The sequence below is a fragment of the Mugil cephalus genome, chromosome 2 (assembly GCF_022458985.1).
Source record: "Mugil cephalus isolate CIBA_MC_2020 chromosome 2, CIBA_Mcephalus_1.1, whole genome shotgun sequence".
NCBI lineage: Eukaryota > Metazoa > Chordata > Actinopteri > Mugiliformes > Mugilidae > Mugil > Mugil cephalus.
In genome coordinates, this window is record NC_061771.1 from 27,195,746 (window position 1) to 27,220,943 (window position 25,198).

Sequence of the window (25,198 nt, forward strand, 5' to 3'; positions counted from 1 at the left end):
AACATATACAAAAAGAACAATCTGAATGCAGAATGTTGTAGTGTAAAGTAATGCTCTATATATCAGCATTTCCCAACAAACTATTGAACAACAGTTTTTTTAAGGCACGGAAACACACAACTCCGATTTTACGATGATCCCTACAGTCAGTACGAGCTATCGGCTGAATATCAGAGTTGAGCCCTACATGTGTAGTTAAAGGTAAAGATGAACATGACACCATGATTACACACTTTAATTTCTTTTAATGAGTCTCAGAATCTCATTCCATCAAACACTGCAGCCTTTCTAAAGAGCAATACTATGGATTAATTTGACTCTGAAATAACTTGAAATGGTGAAATTAGTGGTTGAAAAACTGTGACGACCCCTGTCGTGTGCGTCTGAGTTGTGAAAAAAACCTGTGTTTCCCTGAGGTTGCCATGGAACCTGAGTGACTGATTGACACCTATTCGATTATATTCTGTTAAACAAAGGAATGGTAAATTCGCTCCCGCTCTTGTCCCTCCCATGTGCTTTGTTGTAACCCCTGAGCCGGGTTGTAACAAAACAAACGGCAGCTGTACAGCTTGAACTATGCTCCCAGTGTTTCAGGATCCCAGCTAGGCCTCTTTTCTGGTAAATATGAGCTCATAATTAGTAAGTCACTGTTATAAGATGAGGTCTACATCATTAATCCACTTATATTCCTAAATTAAATGACTAACTTCTGTAGCCCTGGTCACTTGAAACTAACTGAGTGTACTCTGTCAATTTTTAAATAATTTATTCCTGGAAATATATAAACTTTTTCTACATCAACTGGAGTCTCACCAAGAGTGCAATTGGAGTTTAATCTTCTAATGTTGCATGTATTTTTGTGATGTCATGTTAGTACGCTATATATTGAAAAGTCATGACATGAAAAGGTTGCAGTTACTATCTATGTAGTCCTTGTTTTCATTACATTCAGTCACTAGATGTGTCACTAATAAAAACACAGTAGAAAGTAATGCTTTCATCAGTGAAATCTATATTGTTGACCTGAATTCATATGATGGAGACAGACAGCTCATGTGCTAGATACTGACTATATGTATAGCCTGTATAAAAACAGACTGTGACTCAGCACCATCAGTAGTTTTTAATAGTACTCAATGGCATATTGCAGGATGGTAGCCAGATTAAAAAAAGAAAAAAAAATGCATTTTTTTTCATGATGCTCTAAATTGACTGCTGTAGAGAGGACTATTTATGTGGAAAACCAATATCAGATTAAATTGTACCATTTATGCTTAAATAATCACACATTACGTTGATAAACAATGAGTTGTTCATGACAGCAATATAGCAAATTATGTCACCAAAATGTTTCTATGTTTCTATGTTCTATGTATCTCTAGTACCTGTTATGTATAGTATTGGGTAAAAACAATCAGTCGGTTCAGTTTTTCATAGAAAAAACAGGGCTTCATGCAGGGTTGCAGTGTCACATGATATTTATTCTGGAACAGCTTTGTGACATATTTATCCTTACCCAGAGAAAAAAACATTACATCCCACCCGTGTTCTACTCGCCACCGCCGACCTCTTTGTTCTCCTCGCCGCCGCTGACCTCCGTGTTGGCCTCGCCACCGTTGGCCTCGCCGGCATTGGCCTCACCGGCGTTGGCCTCGCCGCCGTTGGCCTCACCGGCGTTGGCCTCGCCGCCGTTGGCCTCGCCACCGTTGGCCTCGCCGCCGTTGGCCTCACCGGCGTTGGCCTCGCCGCCGTTGGCCTCGCCACCGTTAACCTCTGTGACTTCCTTGATCTCCTTGACCCCCTTCTTCATCTTCTTCTTCATCTTCCTCTTCATCTTCTTCATCTTCTTCTTTATCTTCTTCATCACCTTCTTCAGCTTCTTCTTTATCTTCTTCATCACCTTCTTCATCTTCTTCTTTATCTTCTTCATCATCTTCTTCATCTTCTTCTTCATCTTCTTCTTATGGCTCTTCTTCATCTGAATAGTTATCTTATTCTCCTTCATGTTGGAATTAGCAATAGTTGTTTCGATCCACTGTAAATAGCCTGGATGACAAATGTCTAAGAATCCAATTGCGTCTTCACCTGCACGTGTAGCGTTCACGCTGAAAGCGATTAAACCGTAGAGCCGGCCATTGAACACGACTCCTCCACCAGAGTCACCCTGTGAGAAAGAGGAACATGTTTATGGAAAGAGTTGTGCTTTTTTAATTAAAATACTGATGAATCTTAAACTACTGAAAATGTTCCAGGTTCGTAGCTGTATCAACTCACATCACGTATATCCCTTCCAGTAGCTTGACCACAGAACCAGTGCTGGTGTTCATAGTCTGTGTTACTGTGACTCTCAATTTGTCTGAGTCTGGTGCAGTCAACGATGTTAACATTTGCACACTGAAGAGTTGGTGATTCAATATCCACTACAAAGGAATGATAAAGTTCTCAATAACATAAATCTCCATAGAATCTAATCTGATGCAGGAAACTGTTTGACTGTACCATAAATTATATCAACTGAAATGAATCACATTACAAGTTCAGTTTTTCAAAATAAACTGTCCAGTTAAAACGGACAAAATGGAAACCAAGTTTTCATACTATTAAATGTTAATATAGTGACATTAAAGATCAACATTTTAACATATTTATGATCCTCAGAAAATAATGATAAAATAATAATTCAAAGACAATCTGACTTTCATTATTACCATCCATGCGGGTTGAGGCATGTCCTGCAATCTGCACCACATCTCCCCTGGAAAAAAAAAATCAATAAGATGTTACATTTACTTTTTATAATTGCAATTTCAATTTTGTTCAGATCCAAACACTAGAAAAAAAAAGTACAAAAACAAACAAAGAGAAAACTAATATGAAATAAAGGGCAGTCAGCTAAACACTATACACACACACACACACACACACACACACACACACACACACACACATTATGAAACTTCTAACCTTCTGAGCATCATGGAGTCATACTAAAAACAATACAACTGCCAAAATGAAAAAATGAAAAAGTAAACAATAGTACATCTTTTACTACTCACAATCTTGGTTTTGCATTGCAGTCAGCAGGGTCTATAGTAGCTGGAATTTGTGTTCCCTCCGGTAGCTTCAGTAACATGAGGTCATGGATCTTCTTTCTGAAGATGTGTTTCCTCTTTTTGTAGATCTTAGGTTTTGTGTTTATCCTCACTGTCATTCCTGGACCTGGATGTACTCCTATAATGACTGACCTGCAAGCACAGGTAACATCCTGTTACAGTAATTTCATTGCCTAAAAACACATTTTAGGTAAAACCCTGAATACTGTTCCCTGTCAACAGCTTAATCACGTAACTGCTGTGAAGTTTGGTCTAAATTTAAGACTCAGAAATATTTGGATATTTTTCTTACAATCCTTCCTCCCAGCAGTGAGCCACAGTCAGAACCCACTGGTCATTGATCAGAGAGCCTCCACAGATGAAATTATTGTTTTGATCGACCAGTTTCACGTGATACAGGCGCTCTTTGTCATCACACTTTTCACCTCCAATGATTCTTTTGTGCACATCCACCACTGTGCTCACTGTGGTACCTGAAAGAGAAAATGATCTACTATGAGTTGGAACTTGGTGCTAAAATTGGTTGGTTTTACTCACTGAACAACATAGTCACTCACTGCCTCATCTATCTAGTTGACTTCTATCCAGGCACCACGATCTTTAACATGTATCACCAAATTTTATGTTGTGTCATGAGCAGCAATCCAGAGCAGAGCATTAAACTCAAACAGAATACACAATCATGTATAGCTTGTCACATTCATGCAAATGTTAAATGTCAACAATTCAGTTCCTTTTTGATCACGACAATAAAGGGACATCTAGACAGTTATTGCAAAATTAGTCTTTTGACAGGAGCTGATTTACATCAGCACACACTTCTAACATCATCTCCCAGTACAAACTGGCTCTGTTCACAATTTCCTTTTGGCTTTTAAACAATATTTCCACTGTAAATGTTTCATGATTCTGCTGGTTTAAACTTTCAGTGTGTGTTTAGTAAATGTGTTCTGTGTTGAGAGGACAGAGTGGTGATATCTAATATTGTAATTACTTTAGAACTGCTGATACAGACACTAGAGTTTCAAATAATCCAGGTGAAGCGTCTGTTCTCAGCAAATGTAGATTTCATTTATGGTTCTAAACAATTATCATAGTAGTACAGTATTAGTAGAAATCTGCAAAATGTACAACATCAAGTTGTTAGGGAAGTATGAGAGCAGTGGACTACAGAGATAAAAATAAAGTAGAAATGTGATTAAATATCAGTGTAGTGTCGTGTTCTATGGCGGTGGGGGTGTCTGGTCTGTCTGGTGGGTGCTAACATGTAAATCCACAGGATAGTAGAATGTCAAAGGTGCCAAAATTTCAGCAGAACACTGAAACTGGCACAAGATAAGTTGATGTATATTTACTTTACTGTTTCTGGCCAGTGGTGTCTGTAATGTTGTGGGGCTGTCTGTGTATGTAAATACTTATAATGCACTGAAATCAAGAAATTTTTTGTGAGATAATGCAAAAAAAATAACAGTTAATTATTACAGGTCACATTTATGAACGTTTGATCTCTAGTGTTTTTTAAATGACTTAATTCAGTACTGTGAAACATTACTTTGTTTCAATGTTAAAGTCCATCCACTGCGACTCATTAGTTTTTTTGCCCTGTTACTAGTGACACTACTTGTAATTTTGCTCTCAACGAGTGTGACATTATCAACGACAAATTCAATTATGACAAAAAATACAAAAACATTTTCCATCTGGAGTTTTATTCCATCCATAAAGAGCACATCCAATAATATATATATATATATGTTTTGAGATATTCTGTCATTGACTCAAAACAGTGCTTTCATAAACACACTGCACTGACAGTAGAGCGAGTGTGTCTGTATTATATCTGTATATCATAACAAAATAACCATAACAGTATTGTCTATAATGGAGCCTTGTAGCCAGTGAGGCTGATAATAAAATAATAATAATAATAGTCACCACTGTTTGAACAGAAGGACCATCGTTACATGACTCATCTGATTCACCTTCTCCTTTCTCTAAGTGTCAGTGAGTATTCAGATACTTACAGGGGTGTGAAAAGGTATTAGCCTCCTTCCTGATTTCTTCTTCTTCTTTTCTTTGCATGTTTGTCACCCTGAAATGTTTCACATCATCAAACTAATTTAAATATTAGTCAAAGATAACTCAGGTAAACTGAAAATGCAGTTTTTAAATGAAAGCTTTTATTATTATGTTCTGTTGAAGACACAGTCTACTCCCGACCACTGGATCTGTGGTCAAGCTCCGGGAGTGGATGCATGTCGTGTGAGTTGATACAGCTACTGACCTGGAACATTTTCAATAGTTTAACATTCATCAGTATTTTAATTAACAAAGCGCAACTCTTTCCATAAACATGTTCCTCTTTCTCACAGGGTGACTCTGGTGGAGGAGTCGTGTTAAATGGCCGGCTCTATGGTTTAGTCAGGTCTGTTGGTGTATGTGCAATGCAACGACCAATTTGCTTCGTAAACATTTGTCACCCAGATTTTGTACAACGGATTCGAGCTACTACTGGTCTGTCATGGTGAAAAGATGTGTTGATCTGTTCTGCAGTTTAAGATTAACATGTCACAAAACTCTTCCCAAATAAATTAGTAGTAAGTCAAGTAAAGTCCCTGTCTGCTCTCCATTCACTCCAATTTAAAGATTTTCTGAGAGAAGGAGAAGGGACCTTTGTTTTTAACTCGCAAGTGTGTCCAAAATATTTACTGTAGAAGGACAAAAAATATATCAAAGTGTTCAGGAAGGTCTTACGACGCCCACGGTCTGCTTGTTTTTCTGATAGGAGCTACAGTTTTGTCACACAAGCGCGCCACACACATGCACACACAAACACACAGGTACCTTTATGATATTACAGTTACACACACACACACACAAATGCGCACGTAAGCGCACCACACACACACACACACAAACACACAGGTAACTTTATGTTATTACAGTTACAGATACACACAGGAAGAGTAGTAGAACCCACACACATGTGCGTGTAAGCCCGCATTACTCTCTCACACACAGGCTAACTGTGCTAACCGTAAGCTTACTGTGCTAACCATATACTAACTGTGCTAAATGTGGGTTAAGTGTGCTAACTGTGCGACATGTGGGTTAACTGTACAAAATATAAGCTAACTGTGCTAACTGTAAACTAACTGTGTTAACTGTAAACTAATTGTGCTAACCGAATGCTAACTGTGCTAATGTTGACAGAGACGGTACCCCCGGCAGCAGCCCCCCGTAGCCCTTTCAAAATTTCCCAGAGGGAATTTTTTAGTTGAATTTGTCATTGATAATGTCAGACTCGTTGAGAGCAAAATTACAAGTAGTGTCCTAGTACAGGGCAAAAAAAACTAGGTAGTGTGGTGGATGGACTTTGACTTGAAACAAAATAATGGTTTCACAATATTGAATAAGTCATTTGACACTGGAGATGAAACGTTCATAAATGTGATCTGTAATAATTAACGCTTTTTTTCCTTCTTTTTTGCATTATCTCACAAAAAATGTTCTCGTTTGTCAGTACATTATAAGTAAAGTAAGTTAACTTACACGGATCAGCCACAACATTAAAACCACTGGCAGGAAAAGTAAAGTAAATAACATCAACTATCTTGTGCCAGTTCAGTGTTCTGCTGGGAAACTTTTGGACCTTACATTCATTCCTGTGGATGTTACATGTAGCACCCACCCAGACCAGACCAGACACCCCCACCCCATAGACACGACACTACACGATATTTATCACATTTCTACTTTATATTTTATCTCTGTAGTCCACTGCTTTCATTCTTCCCTACAAGTTGATGTTGCATTTTGCAGCTTTCTTACTATTACTGTACTACTATGTAATGCTTAGGAACCATGAAATGAAATCTACATTCTTGCTGAGAACAGACAGCTCACCTGTATTATTTGAAACTCTAGTAGGTGTCACATACACTAAATCTGTGTGTGTGTAATGTCAGAGAATTTTAAGTTTTCATAGAAAACAGGGTCCCATGCATGGTTTCAGTGTCACATAATATTTATTTGAGAAGAGTTTTGTGACATGTTAACCTTAAACTGCAGAACAGAACAACACATCTTTCCACCATGACAGACCAGTAGTATTTTGAATCCATTGTACAAAGTCTGGGTGACAAATGTTTATGAATGTATTTGATATTTGCATTGCACATACACCAACAGACCTGACTAAACCATAGAGCCGGCCATTGAACAAGACTCCTCCACCAGAGTCACCCTGTGAGAAAGAGGAACATGTTTATGGAAAGAGTTGCGCTTTGTTAATTAAAATATTGATGAATGTTAAACTATTGAAAATGTTCCAGGTCAGTAGCTGTATCAACTCACACGACATGCATCCACTCCCGGAGCTTGACCACAGAACAAGTAGTCGGGTGTAAACTGTGTCTTCAACAGAACATAATAATAAAAGCCTTCATTTAAAAACTGCATTTTCAGTTTACCTGAGTTATCTTTTACTAATATTTAAATTAGTTTGATGATGTGAAACATTTCAGCATGACAAACATGAAAACAAATAAAAAAGAAGAAGAAGAAATCAGGAAGGAGGCCGATACCTTTTCACACCCCTGTAAGTATCTGAATACTCACTGACACTTAGAGAAAGGAGAAGGTGAATCAGATGATTCATGTAACGATGGTCCTTCTGTTCAAACAGTGGTGACTACTATTATAATTATTTTATTATCAGCCTCACTGGCTACAAGGCTCCATTATATACAACACTGTTATGGTTATTTTGTTATGATATACAGATATAATACAGACACACTCGCTCTACTGTCAGTGCAGTGTGTTTATGAAAGCAGTGTTTTGAGTTAATAACAGAATATCTTAAAATATATATGTATATATTATTGGATGTGCTCTATATGGATGGAATAAAACTCCAGGTGGAAAATGTTTTTGTATTTTGTGTCATAATTAGGGCTACGGGGCAACGCCAGAGGCTCCAGCCTCTACATCATAGCTATAGAGGCCCTATTGTTATCCCACGTGTTTATTCTCTTTTTTTTCCTCTTCGTCCCTTTGTTTGTCCCTTAACTCGTCCTACAGCTTGAAGAGTTGCAGGGTGAGTTATATATCAAAACGTGCAGTTCGATCAGGATCGGTGTGCTATTACTTTTCTTTAAGAAATACAAATAAGAAACTGTGACAAATTTCCCATTAAAAATGAATGGGATGGCCGAAAAAACAAAGTTTTTCAAAAGTCTACTGCTCGGGCATCGTTTCACCTAGAGACTTCATTCAAATTTTTAAATGACACAAGCCTTGTGTATTGGTGTATTACTCCTCATTTTGATATATCTTATAGTTTTTGATTGATCACTGTTCAATGACCATGAAAATTTCTCTCGAAAGTCGTTTTAGAGTGTGGAATGTTGCTACTTAGAGGGAGAGAACCGGTGTGAAATTGGTTGAAGCTTTTCTTTTTCCACGCTCGTCCTGGCCACAAATTTACACACTAGACACATGATTTTTTCCACAGTTGTAGACAAACGTGTTCTGTCTCTCACAATGTGCTTGGCAAAGCAGTGAGAGGTACAGAATTTAAACTGCGACCCTCTGTTCACGGTAAAGTACCTTTCTGCTCTCCCTTCACTCCAATGCAATAATTTTCAGAGAGAAGGAGAAGGGACCTTTGATTTTAACTTGCGAGTGTGTCCAAAATATTAACTGTAGAAGGACAAAAAACATATCAAAGTCTTCAGGAAGGTCTTTCGACGGCCACGGTCTGCTTGTTTTTCTGATAGGAGCTACAGTTTTGTCATAGTAAGCCCAAATGTGAACCCAGCGAAAAGGCGGGAAATCTAGCTCTTTTTTGTCTCCCGGCTCTGTGGGCTTCTGTCGTCATTGACGACCACTGTGAGTTTCTGTCGTCATTGACAACCACTGTGAGTTGCCACGGCAAGCCTTGAGCCACAGCTCTGGGCCACAGCTGAGACCAGTTCATCAATCAGGGACTCCTCTTGATGTCTCTGCTGTTAATACAGCTGATCCCTGTGTCCCACACATTTATGTTACAACAATACACACCAACACACACACCTCCCCACCCACACAGGTAACTTTGTTATCACAGATACACACACACACACAAACACACACACAAAAACACAGGTAACTTTATGTTATTACAGTTACACACACATGCGCGCGTAAGTTTTCATAGAAAACTGGGTCTCATGCATGGTTTCAGTGTCACATAATATTTATTTGGGAAGAGTTTTGTGACATGTTAATCTTAAACTGCAGAACAGATCAACACATTTTTCCAGTATGACAGACCAGTAGTAGCGCGAATCCATTGTGCAAAGTCTGGGTGACAAATGTTTACGAAGCAAATTGGTTGTTGCATTGCACATACACCAACAGACCTGACTAAACCATAGAGGCGGCCATTGAACACGACTCCTCCACCAGAGTCACCCTGTGAGAAAGAGGAACATGTTTATGGAAAGAGTTGCACTTTGTAAATTAAAATACTGATGAATGTTAAACTATTGAAAATGTTCCAGGTCAGTAGCTGTATCAACTCACACGACATGCATCCACTCCCGGAGCTTGACCACAGAACAAGTAGTCGGGTGTAAACTGTGTCTTCAACAGAACATGATAATAAAAGCCTTCATTTAAAAACTGCAGTTTGAGTTTACCTGAGTTATCTTTGACTAATATTTAAATTAGTTTGATGATGTGAAACATTTCAGGGTGACAAACATGCAAACAAATAAAAAAGAAAAAGAAGAAATCAGGAAGGAGGCCGATACCTTTTCATACCCCTGTAAGTATCTGAATACTCACTGACACTTCATGAGAAAGGAGAAGGTGAATCAGATGAGTCATGTAACGATGGTCCTTCTGTTCAAACAGTGGTGACTATTATTATTATTATTTTATTATCAGCCTCACTGGCTACAAGACTCCATTATATACAATACTGTTATGGTTATTTTGTTATGATATACAGATATAATACAGACACACTCGCTCTACTGTCTGTGCAGTGTGTTTATGAAAGCAATGTTTTGAGTTAATAACACAATATCTTAAAATATATATATATATATTATTGGATGTGCTCTATATGGATGGAATAAAACTCCAGGTGGAAAATGTTTTTGTATTTTGTGTCATAATTGAATTTGTCGTTGATAATGTCAAATAAATCTAAATAAATCTGTGTGTGTGTAATGTTAGAGAATTTTAAGTTTTCATAGAAAACAGGGTCTCATGCACGGTTTCAGTGTCACATAATATTTACTCTGGAAGAATTTTGTGTCATGTTTATTTCAAACCTCAGAACAGACCACATTTTTTCACCATGACAGACCAGTAGAAGCTCGAATCCATTTGAATATATTTGATTGTTCCATTGTGCGTTCACCACCACCCTGGATTAAACCGTAGAGCCGACCATTGACCACGACTCCTCCACCAGAGTCACCCTGTGAGAAAGAGGAACATGTTTATGGAAAGAGTTGCACTTTGTTAATTAAATACTGATGAATGTTAAACTACTGAAAATGTTCCAGGTCAGTAGCTGTATCAACTCACACGTCATGCATCCACTCCCGGAGCTTGACCACAGAACCAGTGCGTGCGAGAATATAATTTGAGGCAGGAAACTGTTTGACTGTAACATAAATTATATCAGTTGAAATTAATCCCATTATATTTTCAGTTTTTCAAAATAAATTGCCAAGTTAAAACAAACAAAATAGAAATCAGTCCAGACTGGCATTTATGTTTTTATATTATTAAATAATAATTTAGTGTCATTAAAGATCAACACTGATACATATTTATTATCCTGAAAAAAATAATGATAAAATAATAATTCAATCCCACCAAATTTATTTTTACTGGTCACGTTGGTGGTGCCATGTCCTGCAATCTGCAGCACGTCTCCTTTAGATAAAATAACATTACATTCACTTATTATCATTTCAATTTTAAAATTCTTCAGATCCAAACACTAAAAAACTAAACAAACAAAAAGGAAAAAAAATATAAAAAATAAAGGTCAGTCAGTAGCTCTAGCTCAATGTTAATTTTCATCATTTTCCTTTTTTATTATGTTTGTTTATTTGTTTAAAGCTTCAGACAGAAAAGCATTGTGGGACTAGAAAATTCCCTCTGGGAAACTTTGAACGGCCTACGGGAGCTAATGCCGGGGGTACCGTCTCTGCCAACATGGGAATTAGCACAATTAGCTTATGGTTAGCACAGTTAGCTTACAGTGAGTAGAGTTAACCTACAGTTAGCACACTTAACTCACATTTAGCACAGTTAGCTTACGGTTAGCACAGTTAGCCTACATTTAGCACAGTTAGCCTGTGTGTGAGAGATTAACTACTCTTCCTGTGTGTATTTGAAACTGTATGTGTATCTGTGATAACAAAGTTACCTGTGTGGGTGGGGAGGTGTGTATGTTGGTGTGTGTTGTTGTAACATTAATGTGTGGGACACAGGGATCAGCTGTATTAACAGCAGAGACATCAAGAGGAGTCCCTGATGAATGAACTGGTCTCAGTTTTGGCCCAGAGCTACAGCTCAAGTGTTGCCGTTGCAACTCACAGTGGTCGTCAATGACGACAGAAGCGCGCGGAGCCGGGAGACAAAAAAGAGCTAGATTCCCGCCTTTTCGCTGGTCTCACATTTGGTCTTACTGTGACAAAACCTTAGCTCCTATCAGAAAAACAAGCAGACCGTGGCCGTCGAAAGACCTTCGTGAAGACTTTGATATGTTTTTGTCCTCCTAGAGTAAATATTTTGGACACACTCGCGGTTTAAAGACAAAGGTCCTTCTCCTTTCCTTTTCAGTAAAAAAAAAAGAAATGGAAAAAGTGTGGTATTCTAAAACTTTTGACCAGTAGTGCATATATTACTGAACAGGCCGAGTTTAATATAGAACACATATGGTTGGTAGAGGGTCCTTACTTAAAGTTGTCATCAGTTTGGGGTCCTTGGCCTAAAAAATTTTGAAGACTCCTGCATTAGCCGATTATTCACCGATTAGCATTTCAGTGGCGTAATTTCAAAACAATGCAGACACACCAGAGCACAGGTATAGAAGCTTTCTCTGGAGCAGCCTCCTATGACTCTGAATAAACCTGATGCTGGAGAAAACAGAGAATAAATGACTAGTAAACTTAGTATAAATGTACACATGGAATATTTGACTCATTACATATGACAGCTGGTCGCTTAGTTTCATAAGATTTTATTGTAGAGAAGTCCCGGTCAAACTCTGCACATTCCCACTAACAGCTGAAGCAGTGGAGACATTTATTTGTACAGTCATGTCTGTACAGCGTTTTTGAAAATGTTGCTTATTGTTATATAAAACACCTTTATTAAGATGGCTATTTAGTCGTCTCTTTGTCTGGCCAAGGTAGAAGCAACCACAAGTGCAGGATGAATGACATATGCATCTGTGGATCTGTGATACTGATGAGGAGTTTGAAAAGCAGGCTGAGATCTTGTCAGACAGATTTGAGGCACAGGCTACCCCTAGACCTGAACTTTTAAATTAATATAAAAGAAACCTGTTTGGATGAGGACACAGGACACAGCTCTCTAGCAGGTCCCATAAAAAGAATAATACGTGTTTGAAGAGCCATCTACGGGTGAGGCATGGTATTTTATTTATTTATTTATATATATTTTTTTTTACCTGTGGTCCCACAGCCTGCCCACCAGGTGTGTGTGATTATCTGACCTACTGAAGAGGATTCTGTCCACAGAGGGTTACATCTGCTCCGCATGGCTTTTCTACTACTGTGTTTTAAATCTTTTCATCATGAAATAGCCATCTTAAAGGCTTTTTTCAGTGTTTTGGACTTTTCTTTTGAGCTTTGCTATTCATGGCCCTTCCCAAAGAGCTCCCTCGTTAAATGCATAAAAATACTTGCTCAGTTCATTTTATCTCTATTTTTGTTCAACTTGTGACATTAGTTTTGTGAAACGCTATTTCACAACCATATCACAACTAAATAGTTTAAAAACTGAAATATTTCTAAATTAATTGATGTTAAATCACATTGGGACCTTCTAAAATCAGTACTGATACCCAGCTATACATACAAATATATCAAGTATACCAGGTAGAAATGTTTGGCAGGTTTTTTTTTTTTTTTTTTTAAACATGACTGGAGACTGTAACTGTCACGAGGGAAGGAGGTATTGAGGTGAGGACCCAGGTGCAGGACGATAAGGACGACGCAGGTAGTTAAACAAAAAGCATTTAATAATAAACAAAAGGCGCTGCAAGCAAAGCAGGAAAATCCCAAATAATCATGAAACGTGGCACGGTATCAAGGAACGTGGCAACATGGAGATGACATCAAATGACGCAACAACGAACAAAGGGAAAGGCAGGACTATATATACACAAGAGGGCTCAGGGCTGACAAGACACAGGTGAGACGCACGAGGATCAACACAGGTGAGACCAATTAACAATCAAGGGACAGGGAGGCACAAAACAGGAAATCACCAACTTAACAAAATAAAACAGGAAACACAACATGACACAGACAGACATGACAAAACCACAAGGAAACGCGACAGACAGGAAATCCAGAAACTTGACAAAATAAAACAGGAACCTTCAACTCATGATCACAAAATAAAAGACAGACATAGAACCTTGACAGTAACTGTGAATCTCCAGTTTGTGACAGCAGGGGGCAGACCCAGGAAACAAGAAAAAAATAAACACCAGTGAATGAAGGCTGGCATTCAAATGTAGGAGTCATTCAAAACTCAAGACTCATTCATGATACACAATATGTTTGTCTTGCAAAGGAAAATAGTAATTTAATTTCTGAAATTATTCGATTTGCAATTTAACCATTTAATTCCGTTTCAATTTATACAGAAGAACTGTAGATCATATTCTAACCCAAAATTGCAAAATTCACATCCTAACATTTAATAGTGGGTATTAATATTATTTCCACTCTTTTTAAGTTCTCTGTTTATAGGTAGGACACATTCTCATAGCTTCATAAATTTATCTTTCCGACAACCGTTACACCGGCTTATATGATGCCTTTACGTAAACTCTGAAATTGGACTGGACGGGCTATAATAACAGTTTGACACCGATCTATCACCAGTCAACCAGGAGACTTAATCAAACGCAGTGTGACGTCATTTCAACGTTGATCCACTTTTAACGTGCCGAGTACCGAGTGTAGCTAATTAGCTTGCTTGCCGATTAGCCTATTGTCTGCTAACCGGTACAGCGTTGCTACGTCTTTGTGTGAGAATCTCCGTTGACATATTGAAGTATGTGGTATCTAGCGCTCTGATGCTCCTGTGTTGAGATTCTATCGATTAGCCATATGGACTGATGGAGCTTCAGAAGCTGCTCTACTATGTCACCGACACACTGAACGGTTGCCGAGGCAACTGTTGCAATAAAGTCTGGGATTTGTAGTATTAATGGAGCGCACGCAAAATACATGGGGGTCCGATTCTGATAGATAATACAATACATTTGGCCTCGAGTTTGATATGTTTGCCATAGGGTGACAGAGTTGGACACAACATAGCTGTCAGAGAGGAAGTATTCCTCCTGGCTGAACACTATTGATATTGGTAAGTATGTAAAAAAAAATTAAAAAATAAATAAATAAGGAAACAAATGAAAGAGAGATTTTTCACCGGACCATAAAGTCATATTTTATGTTCAAATAAAATTTTCCGTTTGTGTTGATTGTGTCATTGGTCTTAAATTTCATTTCAAGTGGCATTAAAACAGTCTTAAAAACAAACTACAGCTTTACAGCTTGAACTATGCTCCCAGTGTTTCAGGATCCCAGCTAGGCCTCTTTTCTGGTAAGTATGAGCTCATAATTAGTAAGTAACTGTTAGAGGCTGTTAGAATTAACTGTTAGAAGATGAGGTCTACATCATTAATCCACTTATATTCCTAAATTAAATTACTAACTTCTGTATTCCTGGTCACTAACAACTTGAAACTAACTGAGTGCAATTTTGAAAGCATTTATTCCTGGAAATATATCAACTTTTTCTAGATCAACTGGAGTCTCACCAAGAGTGCAACTGGAGTTTAATCTTCTAATGTTGCATGTGCGTTTGTGATGTCATGTTAGTACGCTATATATTGAAAAGTCATGACATGAAAGGTTGCGGTTACTATCTATGTAGTCCTCTGTTTCATTACATTCAGTCACTAGATGTGTCACTAATAAAAACACAGTAGAAAGTAATGCTTTCATCAGTGAAATCTATATTGTTGACCTGAATTCATATGATGGAGACAGACAGCTCATGTGCTAGATACTGACTATATGTATAGCCTGTATAAAAACAGGCTGCGACTCAGCACCATCAGTAGCTTCTAATAGTAGTTAATGGCATGTTGCAGAACGGCAGCCTGGTTAAAATATGCAGTATTTCTCTGTTGCTCTAAATTGACTGCTAGCGTACTTATGCAGTAAGTCCATATCAGATTAAACTGTGCAATTTATATTTAAATAATTTTACATTACATTGGCAAGTAAGGAAAAAAACAGCCTGTTCAGCTTTTCATAGAAAACAAGGTCTCATGCAGGGTTGGAGTCTCACATGATATTTATTCTGGAAGAGTTTTGTGACATATTTATCCTTAAAGGGGACATGAAACAAACGGAACATGCACCAACATAGTGAAAGTGTACATATTTTAAACATAATGGATCATTTTTGGTCGTACTGTCGTACTCCGTCATCGGATCGGTCAGGTGCTTTGGCTGCAAGTGAAGAAGACGCAGTTTAGGGAGAAAATCTGTCAGAGGACGAGGCAGAAAGCTGGATTTTTCTCTCTGCTGCTTTCAGCCTCACTCCACTGCATGTCAGAGACAGATAAAAATGATGATACAAATATATATTTGATACTATTTATCCCAGGGAAGAAATTACCAACAATCTGGTGGCATTTAAATGAGACCCACCTTTACAGAAGGTTGATTGAATGTTTTTATACGTCTAAAGTTAATAGTTCATCTCGACTTTGTGCTCTAACATCTGTATAAACTTTGATTTATAGCACATCCTTCAAAATTCTTAAGATCACACACGACCTCGGTTATTATTAGAAACTACCAGAGGTCCCCTGGTAAAACTACTCCAGTGCGATTAGGGCTTTAAAGTTTTGATCAGCTGATCAATGAACAGCCTATTTCAGTTAAATCGTTGTTTTCAATAAATTGCCAGCTCAACTTTTTGGTCTCTTGTTCCCATTTGTTTGCATTTTTTCAATGAACATGCAGCTTCTCAGTGTGTCTGCAAAGTCAGCCGACCAATCCAATGATGTCACGTCTGGCGACACAACCGTGATGGCGACGTCCTGTGTTTTAACAGTGAAACTTAAATGGCAAGATTTTGAAAATCCTTTGGCCATCAGTGATAAAACATATATAATCTTTTTGGTGTGGGAGACTTTCTTTAAATTATTATAACTATGTTTAATGTGTCATGTCCCCTTTAACCTCAGAGTGAGTTAAGAGTGACTTAATTTTCTCTTTGGAGTAGTAACACTTTGTATCCACGTGGAATAGCCTGGATGACAAAGGTCTATGAATCCAAATGCTTCTTTAGTTGCATGTATATCATTTCCGGTGAAGCTGATTACACCGTAGAGCTTGTCTTTGAACACGACTCCTCCACCAGAGTCACCCTGTGAGAAAGAGGAACATGTTTATGGAAAGGTTTGTGCTTCATTTTTTCATTTAAACTATTGAAGATGTTCCAGGTCAGTAGCTGTATCAACTCACAGGAGATGCATCCTTTCCACCAGCTTGACCACAGAACCAGTGCTGGTAATGATGTGGTGTGTTCTTCTTAAGTTCTTTCAGCCTAGTGCAGTCAACGACGTTAACATCTGCACATTGGAGAGTTGGTGATGACTTGTCAACTACAAAGTAAAGAAAAAAGAGAAATGAAATCTCCATAGAATGTAATCTGAGACACATTTTTCAAAATAAATTGCCCAGTTAAAATGGATAATATGGAAACCAGTCCAGATGGTATTTATGTTTTTATATTATTATTATATTAGTAACAGATGAAATGTCAGCCACTTGATTAATATGTATTAACTTGTAAAAATGATGATGAAACGATAATTCAAAGAAAATCTCACTTCTTTTATGTTCAGGGCCCATGGTACTGGATCCATAACCTGCAATCTGCACTTTGTTTCCCCTTGAAAAAAAAAATAATCAAAAGAAGAATGTTCTCAAAACTCAACCGATAATAACTTTTACTTATCATTTCAGTTTCATATTTGTTCAGATCTACACACTAGAAGGAAAGCGTCAAATAAACAAAAAGGACAAATAAAATGAAGTCCAGTCAGTAGCTCAACATTATTTTCCATTATTGTAAATTATTATTATTATTATTATTTTTGATTATGAAGCTTCTGACTGAGAATCATTATTAGGAATTATACTAAAAACAATGCAGTTGCAAAAAATGTGTTTTGAATTAAACTGAATAAAAAAAATGAAGAATTAAAATAAAGTAAACATTAGTACATGTTTAACTACTCACAACTGGAGTCTTGCATTGCAGTCAGCAAGATCAACAGACGGAATCTGATTTAGAAAGTCAGTAATTTCTCTTCCGTCAGGTAACTTCAGTAACATGATATCGTGTGGTCCCTGTTTGTCTTTGTAGATCTCAGGTTGTGCCGTTATGACCACTTCCTTTGCTTGACCTCGATGTACTCCTAAAATGACGGACAATTTGCTGCAAGCACAGATAACATCTTGTTACGTCTTGCATAGTGATTTCGTTTTAGGTAAAACCATGAATACCTGTCGATGTTCTTGATGTCCAAACCGCAGTGAGCCGCAGTCAGAACCCACTGTTTACGGATCAGAGAACCTCCACAGATTTTGTGCAGCCTTCCAATGGACCATTTCACTTTCACGTGATACAGACGCTCTTCTTTACCACAGTCTTGACCTCCGATGATCCTTTTGTGCACATCCACCACTGTGCTCACTGTGGTACCTGAAAGAGAAAATGATCTACTATGAGTTGGAACTTGGTGCTAAAATTGGTTGGTTTTACTCACTGAACAACATAGTCACTCACTGCCTCAATGACTAAACATAGAGTTTAGATAAATCATTTATTACAAAACACCCAACAGCCCAAATCTACTCAAACATGTTAAAAGTATAAAAATATCAGTAATGTCCTCTTTCCATGCATTGAATGAGGGAGGGAGACAGTACATTAAACCTTCAGAACTAGCATCTGATGGATCAACAAAACATGATGTGGTCAAGTTTCAAAATGAAGAAATCACATAAACATCATTCCCTACTCACCGACCCACAGCAGAACAAGAAGAAGCGTCAGACGAGCCATCGCTTTCATTCTGCTTCCAGTGACTTCTGTCCAGTGGCACTAACTTTTAACCATGTTCACCATCTCATGTTGGTCATGGAGCAGCCAATCACAGAGCAGAGCTTTATCAACAGAATCACATCATGTATACAGCTTTTCACATTCATGCAAATGTTAAATAGTCGACAATTCTAGTTCCTTTTTGGAAAGATAAAGTGACATCTGACAGTTATTGCAAAATTAGTCTTTTGACAGGAGCTGATTTACATCAGCAACACACTTCTAACATCATCTCCCAAGTACAAACTGCTCTGTTTCACAACTTTTCCTTTTGGCTTTTAAACAATTATTTCCCTGTAAATGTTTTCAGTGATTCTCTGGTTTAAACTATCAGTGTGTGTTTAGTAAATGTGTTCTGTGTTGCAGAGCACGGAGTGGTGATAACTAACTTGTTAACCTTAAAATGCAGAACAGACCACTAGAGTTTCAAATAATACAGGTGAGCTGTCTGTTCTCAGCAAGAATGTAGATTTCATTTCATGGTTCCTAAGCATTACAGTAAGAATGAAAGCAGTGGACTACATAGACAAAATATGAAGTAGAAATGTGATAAATATCGTGTAGTGTCGTGTCTATGGGGTGGGGGTGTCTGGTCTGGTCTAGGTGGGTGCTACATGTAACATCCACAGGAATGAATGTCAGGTCCAAAAGTTTCTCAGCAGAACACTGAATTGGCACAAGATAGTTGATGTTATTTACTTTACTTTTCCTGCCAGTGGTTTTAATGTTGTGGCTGATCTGTGTATGTTAAAAACATATAATGCACTGACAAACAAGAACATTTTCTTGAACTTGTAATTTTGCTCTCAACGAGTGTGACATTATCAGCGACAAATTCAACTAGAGAATTCCCTCTGGGAAATTTTGAAAGGGCTACGGGGGGCTGCTGCCGGGGGTACCGTCTCTGTCAACATCAGCATAGTTAGCTTACACTTAGCACAGTTAACCTTACACTTAGCACACTTAACTCACATTTAGCACAGTTAGCATGCGGTTAGCACAATTAGCTTAAGGTAAGCACAGTTAGCCTGTGTTTGAGAGAGTAATGCGGGCTTCTGCGCACATGTGTGTGGGTCCTACTACTCTTCCTGTGTGTATCTGTAACTGTGATAACATAAGTGTACCTGTGTTTGTTTGTGTGTGCATGTGTGTGGTGTGCTTGCACTCATGTGTGTGTGTGTGTATCTGTGATAACAAAGTTACCTGTGTGGGTGGGGAAGTGTGTGTGTTGGTGTGTATTGTTGTAACATAAATGTGTGGGACACAGGGATCAGCTGTATTAACAGTAGAGACATCAAGAGGAGTCCATGATGAATGAACTGGTCTCAGCTGTGGCCCAGAGCTACAGCTCAGGAGTTGCCGTGGTAACCCAAGGTGGTCGTCAATGACGACAGAAGCGCGCAGAGCCGGGACACAGAGAGACGTGGAGAAATAGGCTGATTTTCCCGCTTTTTGCTGGTCTCACATTTAACAGTAGCTCCTATCAGAAAAACAAGCAGACCGTGGGCGTCGTAAGACCTTCCTGAACACTTTGATATGTTTTTTGTCCTTCTACAGTAAATATTCTGGACACACTAGTGAGTTAAAAACAAAGATCCCTTCTCCTTCTCTCAGAAAATCTTTAAACTGGAGTGAATTGAGAGCAGACAAGTACTTTACCGCGAACAGAGACTGGAAGTTTAAATTCTGTACCTCTCACTGCTTTGCCGAGCACATTGTGAGAGACACAACACGTTTGTCTACAACTGTGGAAAAAATCATGTGTCTAGTGTGTAAATTGTGGCCAGGACGAGCGTGGAAAGAGAAAAGCTTCAACCAATTTCACACCCGTTCTCTCCCTCTAAGTAGCAACATTCCGCACTCTAGAACGAGTTTCGAGAGAAATACTCATGGTCATTGAACAGTGATCGATCAAAAACTATAAGACCTGTCAAAAAGAGGAGTAATACACCAATACACAAGGCTTGTGTCTACATTTTAAAGTTCGAATGAAGTCTCTAGGTGAAAGGATGCCTGAGCAGTAGACTTTTGAAAATCTGTTTTTTTTTGCGTGGTTTTTTTGGCCGTCCCATTCATTTTCAATGGGAAATTTGTCGCAGTTTCGTATTTGTATTTCTTAAAGAAAAGTAATAGCACACCGATCCTGACCAAACTGCAGCTTTTGATATATAACTCAACCTGCAACTCTTCAAGCTGTAGGATGAGTTAAGGGATGAAAAATGGGAGGAAGAGGGAAAAAAAAGAGAAGAAACTCGCGGAATAACAATAGGGCCTCGGGGCTCTGGCGTTGCCCCGTAGCCCTAATCATGACACAAAATACAAAAACATTTTCCACCTGGAGTTTTATTCCATCCATATAGAGCAAATCCGATAATATATATATATATATTTTAAGATATTGTGTCATTGACTCAAAACACTGCTTTCATAAACACACTGCACTGACAGTAGAGCGAGTGTGTCTGTATTATATCTGTATATCATAACAAAATAACCATAACAGTGTTGTATATAATGGAGCCTTGTAGCCAGTGAGGCTGATAATAAAATAATAATAATAATAGTCACCACTGTTTGAACAGAAGGAAAATCGTTACATGACTCATCTGATTCACCTTCTCCTTTCTCTAAGTGTCAGTGAGCATTCAGATACAGGGGTGTGAAAAGGTATCGGCCTCCTTCCTGATTTCTTCTTCTTCTTTTTGTTTGTTTGTTACTTGGAAATGTTTCACATCATGAAACTAATTTAAATATTAGTCAAAGATAACTCAGGTAAACTCAAAATGCAGTTTTTAAATGAAGGCTTTTATTATCATGTTCTGTTGAAGACACAGTCTACTCCCGACCACTGGTTCTGTGGTCAAGCTCCGGGAGTGGATGCATGTCGTGTGAGTTGATACAGCTACTGACCTGGAACATTTTCAATAGTTTAACATTCATCAGTATTTTAATTAACAAAGTGCAACTCTTTCCATAAACATGTTCCTCTTTCTCACAGGGTGACTCTGGTGGAGGAGTCGTGTTCAATGGCCGGCTCTACGGTTTGATCAGGTCTGGTGGTGTATGTGCAATGCAACAACCAATTCGCTTCGTAAACATTTGTCACCCAGACTTTGTAATATGGATTAAAAAAACTACTGGTCTGCCATGGTGAAAAAAATTGGTCTGTTCTTTGGTTTAAAATAAACATGTAACAAAATTCTTCCAGAGTAACTATTATGTGACACTGAAACTGTGCATGAGACCCTGTTTTCTATGAAAACTTAAAATTCTCTAACATTACACACACAGATTTAGGAGTGGATGCATGTCGTGTGAGTTGATACAGCTACTGACCTTGAACATTTTCAATAGTTTAACATTCATCAGTATTTTAATTAATTAAAGCAAAACGTTTTTCTGATAGCAACTACAGTTAAATGTGAGACCAGCAAAAAGCGGGAAAATCAGCCTATTTCTCCACGTCTCTCTGTGTCCCGGCTCTGCGCGCTTCCATCGTCATTGACGACCACCTTGGGTTACCACGGCAACTCCTGAACCTCAGCTCTGGGCCACAGCTGAGACCAGTTCATTCATCATGGACTCCTCTTGATGTCTCTACTGTTAATACAGATGATCCCTGTGTCCCACACATTTATGTTACAACAACACACACCAACACACACACCTCCCCACCCACACAGGTAACTTTATTATCACAGATACACACGCACACACAAACACACAGGTAACTTTATATTATTACAGTTACACACACACATGCGCGCGTAAGTTTTCATAGAAAACGGTCTCATGCACGGTTTCAGTGTCACATAATATTTATTTGAGAAGAATTTTGTGACATGTTAATCTTAAGCTAGAACAGATCAACACATCTTTTCACCATGACAGACCAGTAGTAGCTCGAATCCATTGTACAAAGTCTGGGTGACAAATGTTTACAAAGCAAATTGGTTGTTACACATACACCAACAGACCTGATTAAACCGTAGAGCCAGCTATTGAACACGACTCCTCCACCAGAGTCACCCTGTGAAAAAGAGGAACATGTTTATGGAAAGAGTTTTGCTTTTATTAATTGAAATACTGATGAATGCTAAACTATTGAAAATGTTCCAGGTCAGTAGCTGTATCAACTCACACGACATGCATCCACTCCTGGAGCTTAACCACAGAACCAGTGGTCGGGAGTAAACTGTGTCTTCAACAGAACATGATAATAAAAGCCTTCATTTAAAAACTGTATTTTGAGTTTACCTGAGTTATCTTTGACTAATATTAAAATTAGTTTGATGATGTGAAACATTTCAGCGTGACAAACAAATAACAAATAAAAAAAGAAGAAGGAAGGAGGCCGATACCTTTTCACACCCCTGTAAGTATCTGAATACTCACTGACACTTAGAGAAAGGAGAAGGTGAATCAGATGAGTCATGTAACGATTTTCCTTCTGTTCAAACAGTGGTGACTATTATTATTATTATTTTATTATCAGCCTCACTGGCTACAAGGCTCCATTATATACAACACTGTTATGGTTATTTTGTTATGATATACAGATATAATACAGACACACTCGCTCTACTGTCAGTGCAGTGTGTTTATGAAAGCAGTGTTTTAAGTTAATAAAAAATTATCTTAAAAAAAAAATTATATATATATATATATATATTATTGGATGTGGTCTATATGGATGGAATAAAACTCCAGGTGGAAAACGTTTTTGTATTTTGTGTCATAATTGAATTTGTCGTTGATAATGTCAAATAAATCTAAATAAATCTGTGTGTGTAATGTTAGAGAATTTTAAGTTTTCATAGAAAACAGGGCCTCATGCACGGTTTCAGTGTCACATAATATTTACTCTGGAAGAATTTTGTGTCATGTTTATTTCAAACCATAGAACAGACCACATTTTTTCACCATGACAGACCAGAAATAGCTTGAATCCATTTGAGTATATTTGATTGTTCCATTGTGCGTTCACCACCACCCTGGATTAAACCGTAGAGCCGACCATTGACCACGACTCCTCCACCAGAGTCACCCTGTGAGAAAGAGGAACATGTTTATGGAAAGAGTTGCACTTTGTTAATTAAAATACTGATGAATGTTAAACTACTGAAAATGTTCCATGTTAGTAGCTGTATCAACTCACACGACATGCATCCACTCCAGCAGCTTCACCACAGAACCAGTGCGTGCAAGAATATAATTTGAGGCAGGAAACTGTTTGACTGTAACATAAATTATATCAGTTGAAATTAATCCCATTATATTTTCAGTTTTTCAAAATAAATTGCCCAGTTAAAACGCACAAAATAGAAATCAGTCCAGGCTGGCATTTATGTTTTTATATTATTAAATAATAATTTAGTGTCATTGAAGATCAACACTGATACAGATTTATTATCCTGAAAATAATAATGATAAAATAATAATTCATACAAAAATCTCACCAAATTTACTTTTACTGGTCACGTTGGTGGAGCCATGTCCTGCAATCTGCAGCACGTCTCCTTTAGATAAAATAACATTACATTTACTTATTATCATTTCAATTTTAAAATTCTTCAGATCCAAACACTAAAAAACTAAACAAATAAACAAAAAGGAAAAAAAATAAAAATAAAATAAAGGTCAGTCAGTAGCTCTAGCTCAATGTTAATTTTCATTATTTTCCTTTTTTATTACGTTTGTTTATCATAAAGCTTCAGACAGAAAAGCATTGTGGAACTAGAAAATTCCCTCTGGGAAACTTTGAACGGCCTACGGGAGTTAATGCCAGGGTACCGTCTCTGTCAACATGGGAATTAGCACTTAGCACTTTTTGCCTACATTTAGCACAAATAGCTTATGGTTAGCACAGTTAGCTTACAGTGAGTAGAGTTAACCTGCAGTTAGCACACTTAACTCACATTTAGCACAGTTAGCTTACGGTTAGCACAGTTAGCTTACGGTTAGCACAGTTAGCCTACATTTAGCACAGATAGCCTGTGTGTGAGAGATTAATTACTCTTCCTGTTTGTATTTGTAACTGTATGTGTATCTGTGTGGGTGGGGAGGTGTGTATGTTGGTGTGTATTGTTGTAACATAAATGTGTGGGACACAGGGATCAGCTGTATTAACAGCAGAGACATCAAGAGGAGTCCATGATTAATGAACTGGTCTCAGCTGTGGCCCAGAGCTACAGCTCAAGTGTTGCCGTGGCAACTCACAGTGGTCGTCAATGACGACAGAAGCGCGCGGAGCCGGGAGACAAAAAAGAGCTAGATTTCCCGCCTTTTCGCTGGTCTCACATTTGGTCTTACTGTGACAAAACCTTAGCTCCTATCAGAAAAACAACCATACCGTGGGCGTCGTAAGACCTTCCTGAAGAATTTGATATGTTTTTTGTCCTCCTAGAGTAAATATTTTGGACACACTCCAAACACTGTTCTAAAACTTTTGACCAGTAGTGTATATATTATTAAACAGGCCGAGTTTAATGTAAAACACATATAGTTGGTAGAGGGTCCTTACTTAAACTTGTCATCAGTTTGGGGTCCTTGGCCTAAAAAATTTTGAAGACTCCTTCATTAGCCGATTTTTCAACGATTAGCATTTCAGTGGCGTA

At 38.0% G+C, this 25,198-nt stretch overlaps 1 protein-coding gene across 1 annotated transcript; it reads right to left on the minus strand.

Annotated features, from left to right (window-relative positions):
• Positions 1-1,393: 1,393 nt before the first annotated feature.
• LOC125003860 (beta-fibrinogenase brevinase-like) lies at positions 1,394-18,813 on the minus strand. Its single transcript, XM_047578098.1, has 6 exons — positions 18,503-18,813; positions 3,406-3,586; positions 3,057-3,245; positions 2,709-2,755; positions 2,275-2,420; positions 1,394-2,164 (listed from the first exon to the last, which is right to left on the minus strand). The coding sequence occupies exons 1-6, from the start codon at positions 18,549-18,551 to the stop codon at positions 1,550-1,552; spliced, it is 1,227 nt and encodes a 408-aa protein (XP_047434054.1). The 5' UTR covers positions 18,552-18,813; the 3' UTR covers positions 1,394-1,549.
• Between the last annotated feature and the right edge of the window lie 6,385 nt (positions 18,814-25,198).